This window comes from Tursiops truncatus, chromosome 16 (genome assembly GCF_011762595.2).
Source record: "Tursiops truncatus isolate mTurTru1 chromosome 16, mTurTru1.mat.Y, whole genome shotgun sequence".
In the NCBI taxonomy this organism is placed as follows: Eukaryota; Metazoa; Chordata; class Mammalia; order Artiodactyla; family Delphinidae; genus Tursiops; species Tursiops truncatus.
Genome location: NC_047049.1, coordinates 70745575 through 70762208, shown reverse-complemented (window position 1 = coordinate 70762208; position 16634 = coordinate 70745575). Strand labels below are relative to the sequence as shown.

Here is a 16634-nt window from a genome sequence, read left to right as displayed (position 1 = left end):
TGGGTAAATAATACACAAAATCAACATTAGCTCCAGGATATTTTCAGATTACAGTGTCCACTGTTAAAATATAATACTATTATTAATTTTATGTGCAGAAATACTTATACATAATGAATTACTGTTAACTCTCAACAGTCTGCAAAGGATTACTCAGACCCACTGTTTCTTAAGAGCTCCACTAGGCCAGGTCAGTAGCAGTGTGCCTGAGGGCAGGGCTGGGCGGAAGGAGAGAGGAGGCCTTAATACCGAGGGTGGGGAAGGCCTGGGATTCAGGGCATTCGAAGGAAATAAATGTAAATGACCTTTTGTGCCATGATCTAGTTTCATGTTGTCCATTTTGATAGCCTAGATAATTGTTTCCCTGAGTAGAGAATGTATGTCGCTGATAGTATGCAAGATGACTTTAAATAGGACAATAATTAACATTTATTTATATTTAACTGTTGTTTTTTGGCTGTGCATTAAAAAAAAATACACTCAACCTATAAAACTTAAAATTTCTCTGATTCATGTGAAGTAGGATTTGGGCGGCCCAGTTAACATCAAAACTACAAAGCAGGGGCTTCCCTGGTGGCGCAGTGGTTGAGAGTCCGCCTGCCAATGCAGGGGATACGGGTTCGTGCCCCGGTCCGGGGGGATCCCACATGCCGCGGAGTGGCTAGGCCTGTGAGCCATGGCCGCTGAGCCTGCACGTCCGGAGACTGTGCTCCACAACGGGAGAGGGAGGCCACAACAGTGAGAGGCCCGCGTTCCGCAAAAAAAAACAAAAAAAACTACAAAGCAGTATTGTCCAGTTGACACAGAGCCTTATCTTCATCTTTAATGAAGTGAAATCAAGCCCAAAATTCCTCTTCTACACCCTGATTATAAAAAGTTTCATTCATTTCACAGAGCTCAACTATTTTTGTAAATTGAATAGATTCATTCACCTGTATCCTATTTTTTCAATTTTAATTCAAAATTTAAGCTTACCTCTCATCCTTTGTTTTCTTGTTTATATAGTTATTGAACATGATCCTTGTTTTCCATTATCAAAATGACATAGGATTTCCTTTTAAATAAATCTTTGAGCGTAAAAGTGAGCCCGCTTAAAAGTATCAGCTCAATAAGCATGCAAATAATACGTGTATATCGTAAAAATTGTGACAGTGACTCATGAATGATTAAGATTTGTGAAACCTAGGCATGGATTAGTTGGACTGTTGCCTAAGAGAGCTGATCTAAGGGCATAAACCATAGCTAAAATTTTTGGATTATTTGAAAACCATAGGCCCTAGCTACGTTTTCCTATATGCCACAAAATAAATTTGCTATTAGGTAAAAGGTTATCCCGTATTACCAGAAATGGCATTGTGAAGAAAGTGCTTAAATTTAAGGTAAAATAAGATTTAAATGTCTATTCTTTAGGGTATGTGCCTAGAAAAGTTTTGAAAAACACAGTATACTATAATTAACTCTGGGTAGATAGAATTACAAGTGATAAAAATGTTTTTTACTCATTGCTTTTTGTTTTTAATAATAAACTGCTTGTGAAAAAGACAAATTAAGAAACTGTTTCATTCAGGTGTATACACACTTACCTGTCCAACTAAGTCCCAGGTGGTCGGCTACTATTGCCATCCTGATATCTGTCCGTTCACATGGACTCTGTGGACCTACGATTTACAATTTCTTAATTAAAATAATCATCAAGAAAGACACGATACTGGAAAATTGCTTTTAGCAGTATTCAGATTTTACAGAGAGACTACTGCTAACACTGTACACTTAAATGTGTCCTAATCACCTACATGAACACTGCTCTTTTCACATGACTCACTTGATTTTCACCTGCATCAGGCCAAATGTCAGACTACATGGATGCTCAATGTAATGGAATTCAACATGCTGACAAGCTAGCTACTTTAAGTAGTTACAGAAGTGTCGTGTTGGTGAAAACACCACGATGGCATTTCAACATCTGTGCTTTTACTTTGACAGAACCATATCCATTAGCACACTGAAAAAAAAAAAAAGTTGCTCATCTTGAATGACACCGATATCTTCAGCATGCTTCCCTAGCTGTCTACAGTGTCGTTGGGTTAAGAGGAAGAAAGAAGAGTATATAGACAGCACGTACAGATGACAATGACAGAATGAGAAACTACGGTTAAGTCACTCCACAGGCAATCACAACAGTTCATGCACTAGGGTCTACGAGTTGGAAAGTGTTTACAAACTATGCTCGTTCTCCAGGATGTGAGCAAAGAGTGCTCGAGAGACCTGACTGCCTTCATTCTCACCAGTCCTCCTACTGCTCCATTTCTCACTGCCGGCCTTTTCACTCTTTGATTTTAAAGGTGCTGCCTCTGTTTTCTTATCTCTAGCAGACTTCGCTGTAACCGAAGGCTGGCCACCCCGGGAAGTCTCGGACAACGACGTGTTTCTCGAGGTACTGTCTTCCTCATCGGACAACTCGGACTGCATCTTTTTGTCTTCTTCCGAGAGGCGGTCCACAAGCTTTAAGGTCTCACCACTAATTCCCTTAAAATATTCAATGGAGTGTTTACATACTTCCTTAAGCTGACTTTTCCTAACTTTAACTGTGGTGGTGGTGGTGGTGGTGGTGACGGTGGTGACACAGGTGGATCTTACCTTTACTGGCAACTTGGATGGAAGCTGTTTGGCCTTGCCTCTGTCTGGCTGCCCCTGCTTTTGTGTAGCACACGGTTTTCTAACTGAACCTGTGTTTTCCCTGTGTGTATTCTTCACTGGAATTCTGGACTTTACATCTACACGTGAAGAAGCAGTGAGGGTTTTGGTTTTCTCAGATTGACTAACCTGCTTCATTTTACTCACATGAATGTTTGGCATATGATCTGGTGGGAAGAGATCTTTTGGTGAAGTGGCCTTTATGGGAAGTTTGGATTTTCGCCTAATCCCTATTGATTCCTTTGTCTTTTGCTGCTCTCCGAGAACTTTCTGTTTCTCTCTCACACAGTGTCCTTGCAGTACCCCTGTCCTTTTTCCTGATGAGCTTTTCACTGGGTTAGCTCTCTCTGTGGTACAAGTGGGTGCAGAATGTTCTGTCAGAACTACGTGACTTGTAATGTTATCTGTCTGTATAGTGGAAGAATCCAAATTGTTGTTGTTATTAAAGTTATCTTTTTGAAAATCATGTTTTTCTTGGGGCCTAACGCCCATGTGGCTATCGGCTGTATTTGAAATCACTGTTACAGGTTCATTCTCTAATCCCTGACCACTGGTCATCACAGCTTCTATCTTATCTGTCACTTCTCCAGGGCCTTCTTTCTTCAAGGTCATGGTGGACGCAGAAATTCCCATCTTTATAGGCGTGCGCAACTTGGGGTCAAGTTTAGAGGTGTTAGTGGCCGCTGCTGCTGCTTTCTCCTGGGAGCCGCTACCGGATGTGCCTTCCTGACACTCTCCGCTGGTCGGGATGCTGGGGTTAGGTTCCACTGTAGGTGCCTCTACATTTCCCTCTAGATTGGTTTCTACAGTGGTGTCCCCTGCCTGTGGCTGTGGTATGGCAGTGACTGTACTTTTATCCCCTTCCCCCGGGTCCCCTGACTTCCCTTCAGAAGTATGCTCACCAATCTGGAAAAATTGGAGCCTCTCTTCCACAAAATCCCTCTTGCTCATGTCAATTGCACCACTGCGAGTCATCTCAAACATTTTTCCTTCATGAAATGGGAAGGGGTTAGGCTCACTAGTAGGGGTACTTTCGTCAGTTGGCGTTCGGGCTGGCGTTGTATCAGGGGTGGTGGCTGGAGAGCGGTCTTCCACAGCCAGACCAAATGGCTTAGTTTCGTCTTCCCGTGATTTACTGTCATAAACGTCATCATCCCCTCGGTTATTAGACCAGGGGTCAAAATCTAGACCTTTGGTAGCTACTGTCTTAAAAGGAGTGGCAAATTCTTCATCTACTTTGTAACTGAAATAAGTATCAGGAAACACTGATCTGTCAGGATGTCTGCCTTCTAGTGTGAAAAACTGGGCCCCCGACTTCTGATCAGTCTTAGCGGGAGTCTTTTCAGATGAAGGGCTTTTGGAAGGTGGCTTCTCTTCATCTGGCCCCACCCTTCCCTCCTCCTCCTGGATAACTTCCAACTTGCTTTGGCTAAAGGAGCGATCAGCTGGCTTCAGAATGCCCTCCGTGTTCCAGACATCTTTCTTCAGCTCCAGGGTTTGACTTGGGAATTTAGAATCACTCTCTGTCAAGCCGTCATCTTCATCTTGCAGGTCGTAGCCGTCCAGAGAGTCGATCTCTGTGGCATCTGTATCGTGAGAAAACTCTGCCGTGGTGGCAATGGAACACTCTGTGATGGACTGGTCGTTGTTCCCATTCTGGGCCATTTCATTCTGAGGTGAATCAAGGCCAAGGCCAAATTCAGTATCTTTTCCAGATCCGTTCATTTCTGATTCTTTCTGGGTGGAAGCCTTTTCAGCGGAGGCTTTGGATTTTGTCACTTCTTTTTGTTCGTCGTCGACCTCTTTTAACTTGAAGGTGTATTTTTTGACCGGGACTGGTTGATAAAGGGATTCGTCATCGCTGGAGTCACTGATGTCCGCCCCGGGAGGAACTGGGGAAGGCGGCTGCACCCTGATGACTGGTTCCGCCAGCCGGTACTTGTCATGCTCGTCTTGCAGACTGACTTCAATCATGTCAACCTCTCTTTCAGGGAGGTAAGGATGTTTCTTATCGGACTCCATCTGGTCTGCATCCAGCGGTGGAGGAGGGGGAAATTCAATGTAGGCAACCCTGTTAGCTCTGAGTCTTTGGTTAGAGTCTGTGCTCACACTGCTAGGCGTGTGGCGCCCGACTGCTGCCGTCTCCTCCACTGCAGTCTGCTGTAAGGAGGCTGACCTGGCCTGTCCCTCCTCCTCAGATTCCTCCGAAACCTCGGGAATTGGGCTGGGTTTGCCTGGTATATAAGCTATAAGCGAGTCGGGTGTCTTAGATGTAAATTCATAACTCACTTCCTCTGAACTGGGCGTCTCTGGGGTTAAAGGGCTTTTCCCAGAGCTGTCTAGAAAGGACACTTGCTCTAGAGTATCATCTTCGGGACTAGCCTGGGGAGAAGGGGGTTGCTTTTGCTGTCTAGTTGTATAAAAGGTCCCCCTGGTCTCTTGTACCGTCTTACATTCCTGACTTATGATTTTTTTTACACCTCCTTGTTGTATCTCCTTTTCATACTGCTTCCCCACCTGTACAAAACTGACATAAACAGGTAAAGTTTTTATCTCTTTCCCTCCCTCCGTCTGGGCCAGTGGTGCAACTTTTTCCAATCCATCAATGGGACTGTGGTCGAGTACATCACTAGAGGGCGATTCCTTTCCTGGGCTAAACTCTAGAGAATCAGGAGACTTGGTCGGGGAGAGCTCGGTTTCATTGAGAGGCGGGCATAAGCCTACGTAACTCTGACGTTTGGAAACTTTGCTGATTTCTGAATAGGTAACTTTTTCATCTTCTGTAGCATTAAAGTGCTGTGTCTCAGCTGTCTCTTTACTCATACTTGAGTGGGATAACTTTTGTGATAGTTCATGTTTTGGAAATGTCGACTGCTTGCAAAAACCATCGGGAATGTCAGAAGACGGCGTCCTCCTTTCCTCCGCAGCCCTGACAGGGATGTGCGACACTGCCGAGCTCTCACTTCTCCTGGAAGGTTGGTCAAGAGATCCACCTGGATGTTCCCCGTCTTTAACACCGTATTCCCTGTATAAGACTTTTTTGGAGGGAGATTTTACAGTCATTTCCTTAATTTCTGAGAGAGAGCCATTTGTTAACAATTTGTGTTCTCTCTCAGTCACAGACAGAAATTCATCCCTCTGATCAACAGTTTTACTCTCAGGGTGACCAACGTGATTCTCTCTTACATCATGAACAAGTACATGCGAAAGTTTCTCTTTCTGCGACTTATTGTTAGTGGCTCCAGGACTTTCCCACGTTCTAAAGACCTTTTTGTCCCATGGTCCCTTGGTTGCTAATTCTGCGGTTACGTGACATGCCAAGTCCTTAGGCTGTTGCTCAGAAAAATAGTCAGGCATTGCTTTACTTGAGATTTCAGTTCTCTGTTTTTTCACATCATCAGAGCCAAAATCATTTACAACCGTTTCATGGCTCTGAACATGCTCATCTTTAGCTCTGAATACCGTAAGATCTTTTTGCATAGGGACACTTTCATCCAAAGGGTCTATGGCCTTTTGCTGTTTCTCTCTAGCGAACACTTGGTAGACAGGTAGCTTGCTCTCCTGGATTTTTTTAACTGGGATTCTGGATTGGCCATCCGGCTTTGTGTCTTCTTGAGAAACGTCCTTACTCTTGGCCTGCGTGCCTTGTTCAAATTTTAATCTAATGGAACTGAGTTTCGATTGTTTGAGCTGAAACCCAGACTGGGGCCCTTCTGATTCTTTGCTCTGTGAACGACTTCCTTTGGCTTCCTCTGTGGACTTGCTATCCTCAGTCTGTTGGGAAGGAACCACCTCCGGGCTGCTGGGCAGACTGACTGCGTCCTTCTCGTCGGCTCTGGGGAAGCCTTGTCTGTCACAGCCACGCTGCCTCGCCTTGACCCACTCGTCACTGTTGGCCAGCAGTTCTGTCAGCAGTGCTTTCTCAGGGCTGCTACCGGTAGAGCTTTGAGATGAGTATTCTTTGCCATTCCTAGGGTGTGGCTTTTTCTCTGGGGACTGCAGTTCATCATTGAGCTTTTCGGTTCTGTCACGAAAAAACTGTGACACTTCAGTCAGTTTTTCTTCAGCTTCCTTCACGGTCCTGTCCACCCTATCTTCATATATCAACTTCTCTCTACCTCTGTCTAATCTGTCCTCAGCAAAGCGCATCCACATGGCATGTTTTGGACTACTAACATCGCCAGAATAGTGCAACACTGTCACTTTATCAAAATGCTCATCCTTAGACACTTTACCTACACCATTTTCAGACACATCTTTATAGATTTTGGAGAGAATTTCTTTTTTGGGGGCAGTGACTACTTTTTCTCTGGCCCGCTTATCAGACCCCTGTAACTCTGAGCTAGGGGGTCCCGCATGGTCTGTAACTGATTCCTCGGTATCAGAATGAGACACATCTAGCTTTTCTGACAGAAGCATTTTCTCAGCAAACCTGTAAGATTCCCCTCTTAGTTCTGACAACTCATCGTCATGGTATTCTATTGAGTGCTGACTCCAAAGCTTCAGTGTTTTATAAGAGTCATCAGATATGAGCTGAGCAGAACTAGGGCGACTATCTTCTTCTTGGGACACGGGAGTGTTTACTCTGGAAGACTCCAGATAAGAAGGCAACGACTCTTCAGCAGTGAGTTCTTCTTCTTCTTGCTGACCCTGTTCCTCTGAACAAGGAAAAGCATCGTGTTTTTCTGGCAGAAAATCTTTTAGGTTAATATCTCCCCGGGATAAGTCTTTCTGATATACATACATTTCCTTTTCGGGATGCTTTTTGGTTTCTCTAATAATGACTTCAGTGGGCTCAGCTTGGTTACCTTTTTCGATGTGGACTTCTATTATACGCTCCAGTTTGGGTTTCATTTGGTTGTCCTTCTCTGCGTGCTGGGCTGAGGTTTCAGCAGCAGACTTGTGAACGTCTGGGGACACTGCCGACTTATGTTCAAACAGACCTGCCAGCTCTTTGGAAGGGTCTCGCCCGGACTGAAAGGCCTTCATGATGTCGTGGACTGACATGGTTTCTTCAATTCTTTCAGAGGCGCCTTCACTGCCTGGTGGAGAATGATAAACCATTCTGGTGGTCGTGGTTATGTGAGTCTCTTCTTTAACACGCATGCCTTTGCCCAGAACGTGACTGTGGTCGTCTTCTTCGCTACTGGTTTTCATTTGAAACGCCTTGACTTTTTCTTTAATACTAGAAGCGGTGGGCTTTGGTTCCAGCTCCATAAACGTAGGTGACGGTTTGGGTGACATGGGCTCCTCTGGTTGGGACGGGGGAGCCTCTCCAGCTGAGGGCTCATAGCTCCTGATAACATGAACCACTTCAGTTCTCGTTTCTGTAATGACCGGAGGGATGGGGACTTCCTGAAAAAGTGGTTTGGGACCAGTGCTTTCAGCGCTTTGTGGGGCTGAAGGTGTTTTCTCACTTCTTGTTTCAAAGCCACTGTCAGACAAGGGACTTTTATCTTGGTCATGTTGAGAAAAGTCATCTGGAGACTCTAAAATAGTATCTGTTCCAAAGAAGGAATCGGCCATCTTACATAACTCCTTCTCGGAGGTGGAAGACCTCATGGAGGCTGGAGGCATTTTGAGTTTGTGTTCCTGCAGGGCGATTGCTGGTTTTAAAATTCGTTTCTGTCTCTCTTCACCATCCTTCTTGGCATCCTCAAACTTGTACTTGAAGTTCGTCAGTGAACTACTCCCGATATCATTTGTTAGGTAATCGATAACTTGGGTCAAGTTATAATCCTTGTCGGAGGCAGCCTTTGCCTTAACTTGCGCTCTCTCTGGCGGAGATGGAGAATGGCTCGCAGCAGCCTGTTGTCTTGCCTCTCTTATTTCTTCTGAACTGAATTCTGTCCAGTCGTCTTCGGGAGAATGTCCGTTGTCACTCTTTGGTGATTTGGGTGGTCCCTTGTTATCCACACAGACATCCTTTTTAAGGATTTCACTAACTTTCACTAAGTCTTCCTTCACTTTCTCGACAATTTTGAAAGGTTCTTCGTCGTCGATTCTCCCTTCTTTGGGGAGCTCAGGTTGGAATGGCTTCTCCTCAGGCACGTCTGTTTGGAGTATTGCAGTCATCCGCATTAGGTCCTCCTTCATTTCAGCCACGTCTTTTAGTATCTCCTGACTGGAAGACAGAGAAGATGGCGTAGACAGCTTGAGGGCAGATGGTGCAAGGAACAAAGATGACTTAACTGGAGATGAAGTTCGATTGAAATGGGGCTGAGGAAGTGTCTCCGTAGTCAATGTTTTAATGGGCGACAGCAAGGCTGCTGCTGATTTTGTAAGTGAATTAGAGTCTGGAAGTTTCTTTAATGCTGGTTCCGGCAAAACATTGACTACAGAGTATACTGGCACTGTTATTACTGATGAAGTTACAGATGAGGTAGTTGCAGATATCGACGACCCGAGGGATGTATAGAGTGCACTTGCAGAAGGAGTTCTTAGAGACTGAAAAGCTGATGGTGCTGGAGAAACATACGACCTGAGTGGGGAAAACGGCATTGCTGTGGTGGTCGGGAACACTTTCTCAACTGCGTCAGTGGCTCCATTAACCACAGAGCTCACAGAGTGTGTAGCTGTAGCAATTTTTTCCTGTAACGTGGCAGTGGCTTTGCATCCGTTAATTAAAGTTGAAGATGATGGGTATTTCAGAGGGGAAATAGATCCGTTGACTAATGCTACCTCTGCGTGTCCAGGCATCTGTTTCACGGGTGACGAGAGAGAAGAGGCCATCGTAACTTTAGCTGATGAAATGATATCAGCTGTTGATTTAGCTGGAGACACCACTGACATTAAAGGTGAAGATATTAGCGGTGCTGTGGATGTGATAATTGACTTAAATGGCAGACTCGAGGAATACATATTAATGTTTGATTTGGGGGAAGCAGGGGGTGTCATGGTAATGGACGACCTCTCCAAAAGAGATCCTGCTGTAGTCACCGGGGACGTTCGAGAGGAAAACGTAGAATTGGATGCCAGCCCCTTTAAAGGCGAGGCCTCCGTGACTGTGGGAGCTCTAACCAGGGTACCAGAGGAAACTTGGATATTGTATGGAGACTGTGACACCACTGTTTTTATTGGCGAAGAAATTGTCCGAAAGGATCTAATTGGAGATGCCACATCACTAATGGATTTAACCGAAGATGTAGTTGATGCGCCTAACGTGGATTTGATTGGAGAAGGAGTCGAAACAGACCATATTGATTTTAATGGAGAAGCTGATGGCGTATTAGAGGAGGAACTTGATAAGGAAGTGAAGCCTGACGTGGCCGGCCCGGGCACTGTCATCGGAGCTGCTGTGCAGGACTGGTATGCTCTTGCAGAAAAGAATGGCTTGTATGAGTAAGTGGTGGGGAGGGATCTCGTTGGTCCTGCGCTCCGTTCAACTGTTTCTTAAATTTTAAAATGAAATCAAACACAAAAATCAACAAAAATGGTTGAGAAACAGAGAGACCAGAGAAAAAAATTGGTCAGTAAACTTTGAAATATTACAAAAGCAAGTACAATTGTTTGCATGATTTAGAATGGAAGAGGCAAAAGGAACAATTAAGAGGAAAAAAAAATTGCTACAGACATAACTAATCCAAAGTTAAAAACAAAACTGAGTAAAACACAGAGCAGTGTGAAATGAAAAGACAGAAAAAGCACGTTGCAACCAAATAGGCCAACAGTGAAAAAAAACAAAAAAAAACAAAAAACACAAGGAAACGATGATGAGAAAAATAACCACAATGGAAAAACTATTCCCTTACTTCCTATTGACTTTCTTATGTGCTGGTTTTGAAATATCAGTAGCCGTTCTGTTTTGCCCGTATAGGTACATGTTTGTTTCGTGCAACCATATAACTCTCATTTTAGTAAGTTCTAATGTTCCGTCTCCTTGGACCTCTCGGTGATACAGATTGCACCTACTTAGAACCACATCAATGTGCGTAGCTATACATGAAATGTCTAAAGCTCTTATTTTAGAAAACCACTCAAGCCTATTTCATGCAGGATCCAAAATAACTTTTAAGTGACAGGCAACTGATGTGCAAACTGTGAAGCCACTGGATTTTAAATCTGTATCTTCCACGCACAACTCGGTTATGCTTCACACCCGTAAAAAGCCAATAAGAGCAAGAAGTTTTCTGAGTCAGAATTTTAAAAGAAAAAAAAAACCAAAAGGAATGTTTGCATTTATCTTTTCCATGCAGTATATTCCTTTTGGTGAGGAAAAAAGGAACGTAACATGAAATGATTTTAGAATGCATGTGTACGCACACACAAAGGGGGGAAAGAAAACCAGAAATATGGTTCATGGTTACCATAAGCAAGCAAAGCAACTGAAAACATTTTCTCATGCGCGATATATCACGGCAAACGAGCCAAAGAAGTAATACAATTTTTATGCCATATTATGCACAATGTGTAAACTTTAAAAACACTTTCACAAGAGTATTTAGAAAGAAGAGTACACTTTTTCCATGAGATGTGAAGTCTTGGTACCTTTGAGATTTTTTTTTTTTTTTTTTTTTGGCCGCCCCTCACAACTTGTGGGATCTTTAGTTCCCTGACCAGGGATCAAACTCGTGCCCCGTAAAGTGGAAGTGTGGAGTCTTTTAACCACAGGACCGCCAGGGAAGTCCCCTTTTGAGATTTTTTAGGAAAATATTTAATACTGCATATGAAAAATCCATCTGCAACTGAATATATCCATGTCTGGTGTTGTCTTCATTACGGATAAAAGCACATAGTTTATCTCAGATACTTTTCCTAATCCATTTACTTCTAATTCTCAAAAGGTATCATGGGGGAAGTCTTAAAAGCAGTCATATTTTTAACACCCCCTATTTAACTCTCTACAGTAGGATACGGTATATATCCGTGTATATATTTTATCGATAGCAAAGGGACCAATTCTGGTTCCTTCCCAGAATATTCATGGGACTCATGGATACCTCGAACACTGGCGCAACCATGAGGCAGACCTACCACCAGGAAGGATGGCTTTAGTACCAGCATTCTTCTGGCAATGGGATAAGAAACATACGAATGAGGTAAGCACCCTCGCTGGGGGAGAGCAAGCACACACTGAGTCCTCTCTACTTCTACAGTTCTAGGAAACAAACTGAGCTGGTCACAGAGGTTCGGAATGCCTGCCAAGGGCTAACGTTCTATGTCAAAGTTGAGTAGAGTTTCGCTTCCAGAAAGCACTGGTGTTCAGAATAAGTGAAACTCGAAGAGGAAATGAGAATCTGCTTCATCTTTACGCTCTTCATGCTGTGCTCGTGCCATTGCTACAATCCAGTCCTTGGATTAACAGCGACTCCCACAAGGGTGAAGATTTTCATTCCTGGTGTACATTTAAATTCAAACATTCAGAACATATCCTTTTCTAGGCTTACATATTATTCTAAAGAAAAGTGGAAGAACTAAGGAAAAAACTCACCCATTCATTACCCCTCCTAGTCACAATTCTCCACATTGGCTTAATTTTGGAAACACCACACTGCAAATGGAAGGTTTGGGGATTCCTTCAATTCAGTGATTTGGGCTCCGTTTAATGGCTCAAGAGAACTTATTTTTATAACTACCAGAAACTGGCAAAGCATCTCTCCTTTACCACTGAAGTCTGGCTTCACCAAGCAGAACAGTCTTCTGAACCACATCTAGGGTTTTATACTTTGCACGAAGCAACCCATTTACTGATTAGTTACATATTTTATGCTTTAATGATACATATTTTGTGATACCCTTTATAACAAAGGGAATTCTGGGTGTCAGGCACTGAATTACAGCAGAATCTTTTTTCTGGAGGGGGGCGTCGGAAAGGACAGGGTAGTACAGGAAAAGCTGCCTTCACTTGGAGTTCTAACACCAATTCAGGGGCCATAACATTTCCTTAGGTTTTCTTTTAGTCCTTTCTTAGTTCTTCCCATTCTTCTGTCCACCATTATGCTCCCTCTCGTAAAACAGAGAGAAAAGTACCCTCTTCCTTCTATCAAAAGTCAAGGAAGACAAACTACATTTACCTTAACTGAAGCTAACCAAGAAGTAGCAACCCTTTCAGAGGTGGGAAAAATTCAATTGTCTCAGCACACACACCTGACCTTACAACTCATGTATTCCTCAAACAAATACCTTAGGGACCAAAACCGGATAGGAGCTTGCCTGCCCAGAGGTACCCCAACCTCAAGTAGCTGGTCCATGGAGACTGTCCAAAGCTCAAGGCTACTGCCTGGCAGTGCCAAGCATCCACACCATGAGAACCTTAGCTTTGGGGCAAAAGAGTATCCCAAGGAAAACTTCCACCCAGGAGATTCAGTTGTATAGAAAAACCATCTAGTTACATACACACATACGTTCCCTGCTTTGTAGCATAATGGGAGTTAATTTCAGCTCTTATGGTTTTGGAAAGATTTAGACATTTATGCTAGAGGAAAAAAGAGATCTGGAAGAACATTCATGAGAGTGGTTGGGTTTCCTTTCTCTTATGCTCCCCATTTGGTGTCTGAATATAAAAGCTTCCCTAGTATGTACTCCAGGAGCTAGACTGCAGAAGATTATGCTAAGACCACCTGAGCGAAGTAGTAGAGTAGTTTCCTGCTGCACATTTAATATGCTATGTTGGCCCACAGAAACAAGAATTCAGGAAAGATGGGAAAAAACCAGAGTTGTGGTTCTTACTGGTAAATTTCCAATCCTCCCTGAATTCAAGTAACTGTGAGTAATGGGAAGCAGCTAGAAATGATTCACTAATTTAAAAATAATTTTTGTATAAATCCTCCTCTGATGGTTCAAGTGGCACCATGCTACATCGGTCAAACACACTGCTGCTCTCAGCACTCTTAGTTCCTGTTGGTGGAGAGGATTATCTTGAAGGCAGTGATCACCAGAGGTGATAAACATAAGGATGAGGGAAACACAGGGAGGGGGGAGGGAGACAGAGAGAACGAACGAATATGACTGAATGAACCTATGCCTTGATACTTGCAAGCCAGTTAACAATGGACCAAAACAATCACTGAGAGAAGAAAAGGGTTTAACCCGTCTAGTGAAGGCCAGCCTTAGAGCTGATATTTAATAAAGAGCAGAGGGAAGGGGAGAGAGAGAGGGAGGGAGGAAACATAAATCAGTAAACAAGTGCTACCTCAAGAAGGTAGGAAAATATAATTCTTGCCAACTGGGACAAAAAGGAATCAGGACTAAGATATAATGACCTACATATATGAAGAAAAATGAGATGACCAGAGTTACTTTATCATCCTTTATACCGTCCCACATGGATGAAAGTAAATATTTTCTCTTTTGAGCACGGATTTAAAGCAACCTTGGTACAACATTATCTCCTAACACAGTTAACTACCAAGGTAAAATCAAGGTTTTCAAATTCAAGTGATAGATGTTTCTAATTTAAAAAAAAATAGCTACTGGCTTAAAAACACTTTTAAAGCTACGATCTGGGGATGTTTGTACCTCACATCTCCAACTATATACAATATATTACTTAGATCTCATGATAAAGTTTTCCCACCGGCAATTTTCTTCTGCCATTGGGTTTTCACATGACCCCAAAGTTCAGTTAGTATAGAAAAAATGTCTCTTCTTATAAAAATCCACATAGATTAGTAAGTGTGTTAGGAAACTCACTCATTCCAGGCTCAGTCAAGTAGCTGTAGCGCTTACGTAAAGCCAACGATGCAAAGCTCTGTCGTCTATCCGTTTTCTCGTTCTGGAAAAGAAAAAAAAGAGGAAGATTATGTTCCACTTCCTTGTGACATTTTCATCATTTTGAAACATTCTGTAGAATGGCATGTTGATATCTTGTTTATCCTTATTTTTCTTCTTACGGATTTTCCTCAGGGAAATGCTAATTTCCTACTGTGGTTCTACAACCCCACCCCAATTCTTAGCCAAATAACCATCATTTAGCAAAATATAAGAGCACCAACACAGCAGACTACAGGGAACTACAAATAAAAGACAAGCACTACAGAGACTTCTGATGCTGAGCAGTAAATTTTCCCAAATTTGTTCGTATTGAAAGCACATATATCATGATGTACACTCACTCGTTGTGAGTACATTCAAGGAAAAAAAGGCACACAAAGTTTATTATTATGATTACTGCTGTTGTTTCTATATGTTAATAGGCATAAAATGTAGACGAGGAGATTAAAAAGAGGTTAATGGTTTTACTGAAGTAATGTTACTGAGTCTTAAGGCTACTGATTCTATTTATTATTACTGAGGTGTGAGTTTTAAAAATCCAGTGGTCTGATAACTTGGAGAAATACTAGGAGATAACTTATAAGAAAAAGTTTATTTAAAATTTAATTGAACAATTATACTCTTAAAAAATGGCCAAGATAAATTTCTTTAAATAGAATATCAAATATTTGTCAATAGCCACTGAGCGCATATTTTATAGTACATAAAACATGTAAAATGTCATACATTATCATCATCTTTGATTTAAAAGTTATAACAGTGGATACTAGGTGAAAATATGCACAAACGTATATTTATCCATGCCAATCTATCACATTTAAAAAATGCTTAAAGAACTTTAGCTCCTCTTTTTAAGTCATTAGCTGGATTTTAATTCTATTGATTGTACTAAAGTACTCTTCTGTACATGTGGAAGAGTAAATTATTCTTTAAGGAAAAGTATGCTTTACCTCATTTAAGCTAAGATCTGCAAAAATATAATACATTTCCCACACTTCAGCCCTCTGCAACTTCTTTTATACAGTTCCATTTCTATTCTATCTCCGATAGAGTAAAAGCAGAAGTGTTCATATTACCTCATCCTCTTGATCTGACTCTGTCTCCTTTTGGTTCCAAGATGCATTGCAGAGACAAGGAATATTATAATGGACAGCAGGGAAAAGAATATCAGGATATGAAAAGGACTGAGTAGGGAGCACAAAATGCAAGCTGCTTTAGAAAGCAAAGCAAACCAAAAGAAGCCAACAAAAAATATCAAAGCTATACATCCATGGCAAATTAATGTGTGACATTATTTGAAAACAAACAAAATCTATGAACTACCAGCAGAAGCAGAAGCAATAAACAGAGGACTCAATCGTACAAACCATAAGAATCTGACACCACAGTCACAAGACTTAGTCAGTCTACACAAAGAGACTAATAAAACTTGAGTTTCAAGAGCTTTAATCATGTTACAAAGCATTCCTTAATTGCATACCAAGGGCCCCCTTCTTCAAGGCCAGGGAAAGAAAGTTAAAATAAGCCAGTATTAAAAGATACCTTTTTATGTGCGGGCAGAGTGATGTTTAAGTTGCAAACAGCTGTTTGAGGCAGTCCTTTTGTTGTCTTTGGTTCTTTCAGAAAAGACAGACGACCGCAGGGCTCTTGGCTGGTGTCTCTAATCTAGAAGAATTTAGGTAGTTGACAGTTACAGAAAGAGACTTTTCTGAGGATTGCCCATCTGCACAAGAGTTAAGCGTGTTTGTTTTATGGAGCCCTTCGAGAACCAGGAATAGTAAAGGGAAAAGGTGATAACGATTACAGCTCAGCCGACATAGTCACATTTAAACCTAGCAAGATTTAGAATGCCCAGTTCCTAGTCCAAACACAGGAATGTTACGTCTGCTGGTCTCATCCTGACAATCCAGTGTACAGTCTGAGTTATATGTATTTTCTTCCTGTCTAATCATTTCTTTCTTTCAAAGCCTCAGTTTTAGCAACCATAACAGCAGCAAATAGTAATAACAATAAAACAATTCTCCTGTGTCCTCTGGTTCTCTGAGGAGGAAGATGGTCTCTCCAGAATGTCCCCGGGTTCCACCAGAAATAAAGATGAAACTTGAACAATCAATTTGGATTTCATCCATTATTTGATTACTGAGCAGTCCAGATAGGATGCATTTTGTTATTCTAGATTGCTTGGTCTCACAAACATTTGCCTACATATAAATGATCATTTAGCTGTT

At 42.2% G+C, this 16634-nt stretch overlaps 1 protein-coding gene across 3 annotated transcripts in view; it reads right to left on the bottom strand.

Annotated features, from left to right (window-relative positions):
* The window catches only part of ANK3 (ankyrin 3), a 331394-nt gene that overhangs the window by 36818 nt on the left and 277942 nt on the right, over window positions 1–16634 (bottom strand). For 2 of the 3 annotated variants that reach the window (XM_019935867.3, XM_073793568.1), the window contains 3 exons: window positions 15949–16071; window positions 14326–14407; window positions 1584–1658 (listed from right to left, as the gene is read on the bottom strand). In XM_019935867.3, the coding sequence (XP_019791426.1) occupies window positions 1584–1658; window positions 14326–14407; window positions 15949–16071 (280 nt within the window). Of the gene's footprint in view, window positions 1–1583; window positions 1659–2285; window positions 10080–14325; window positions 14408–15948; window positions 16072–16634 lie in introns of all 3 variants that reach the window. The other variant, XM_019935870.3, reaches the window with a different exon arrangement.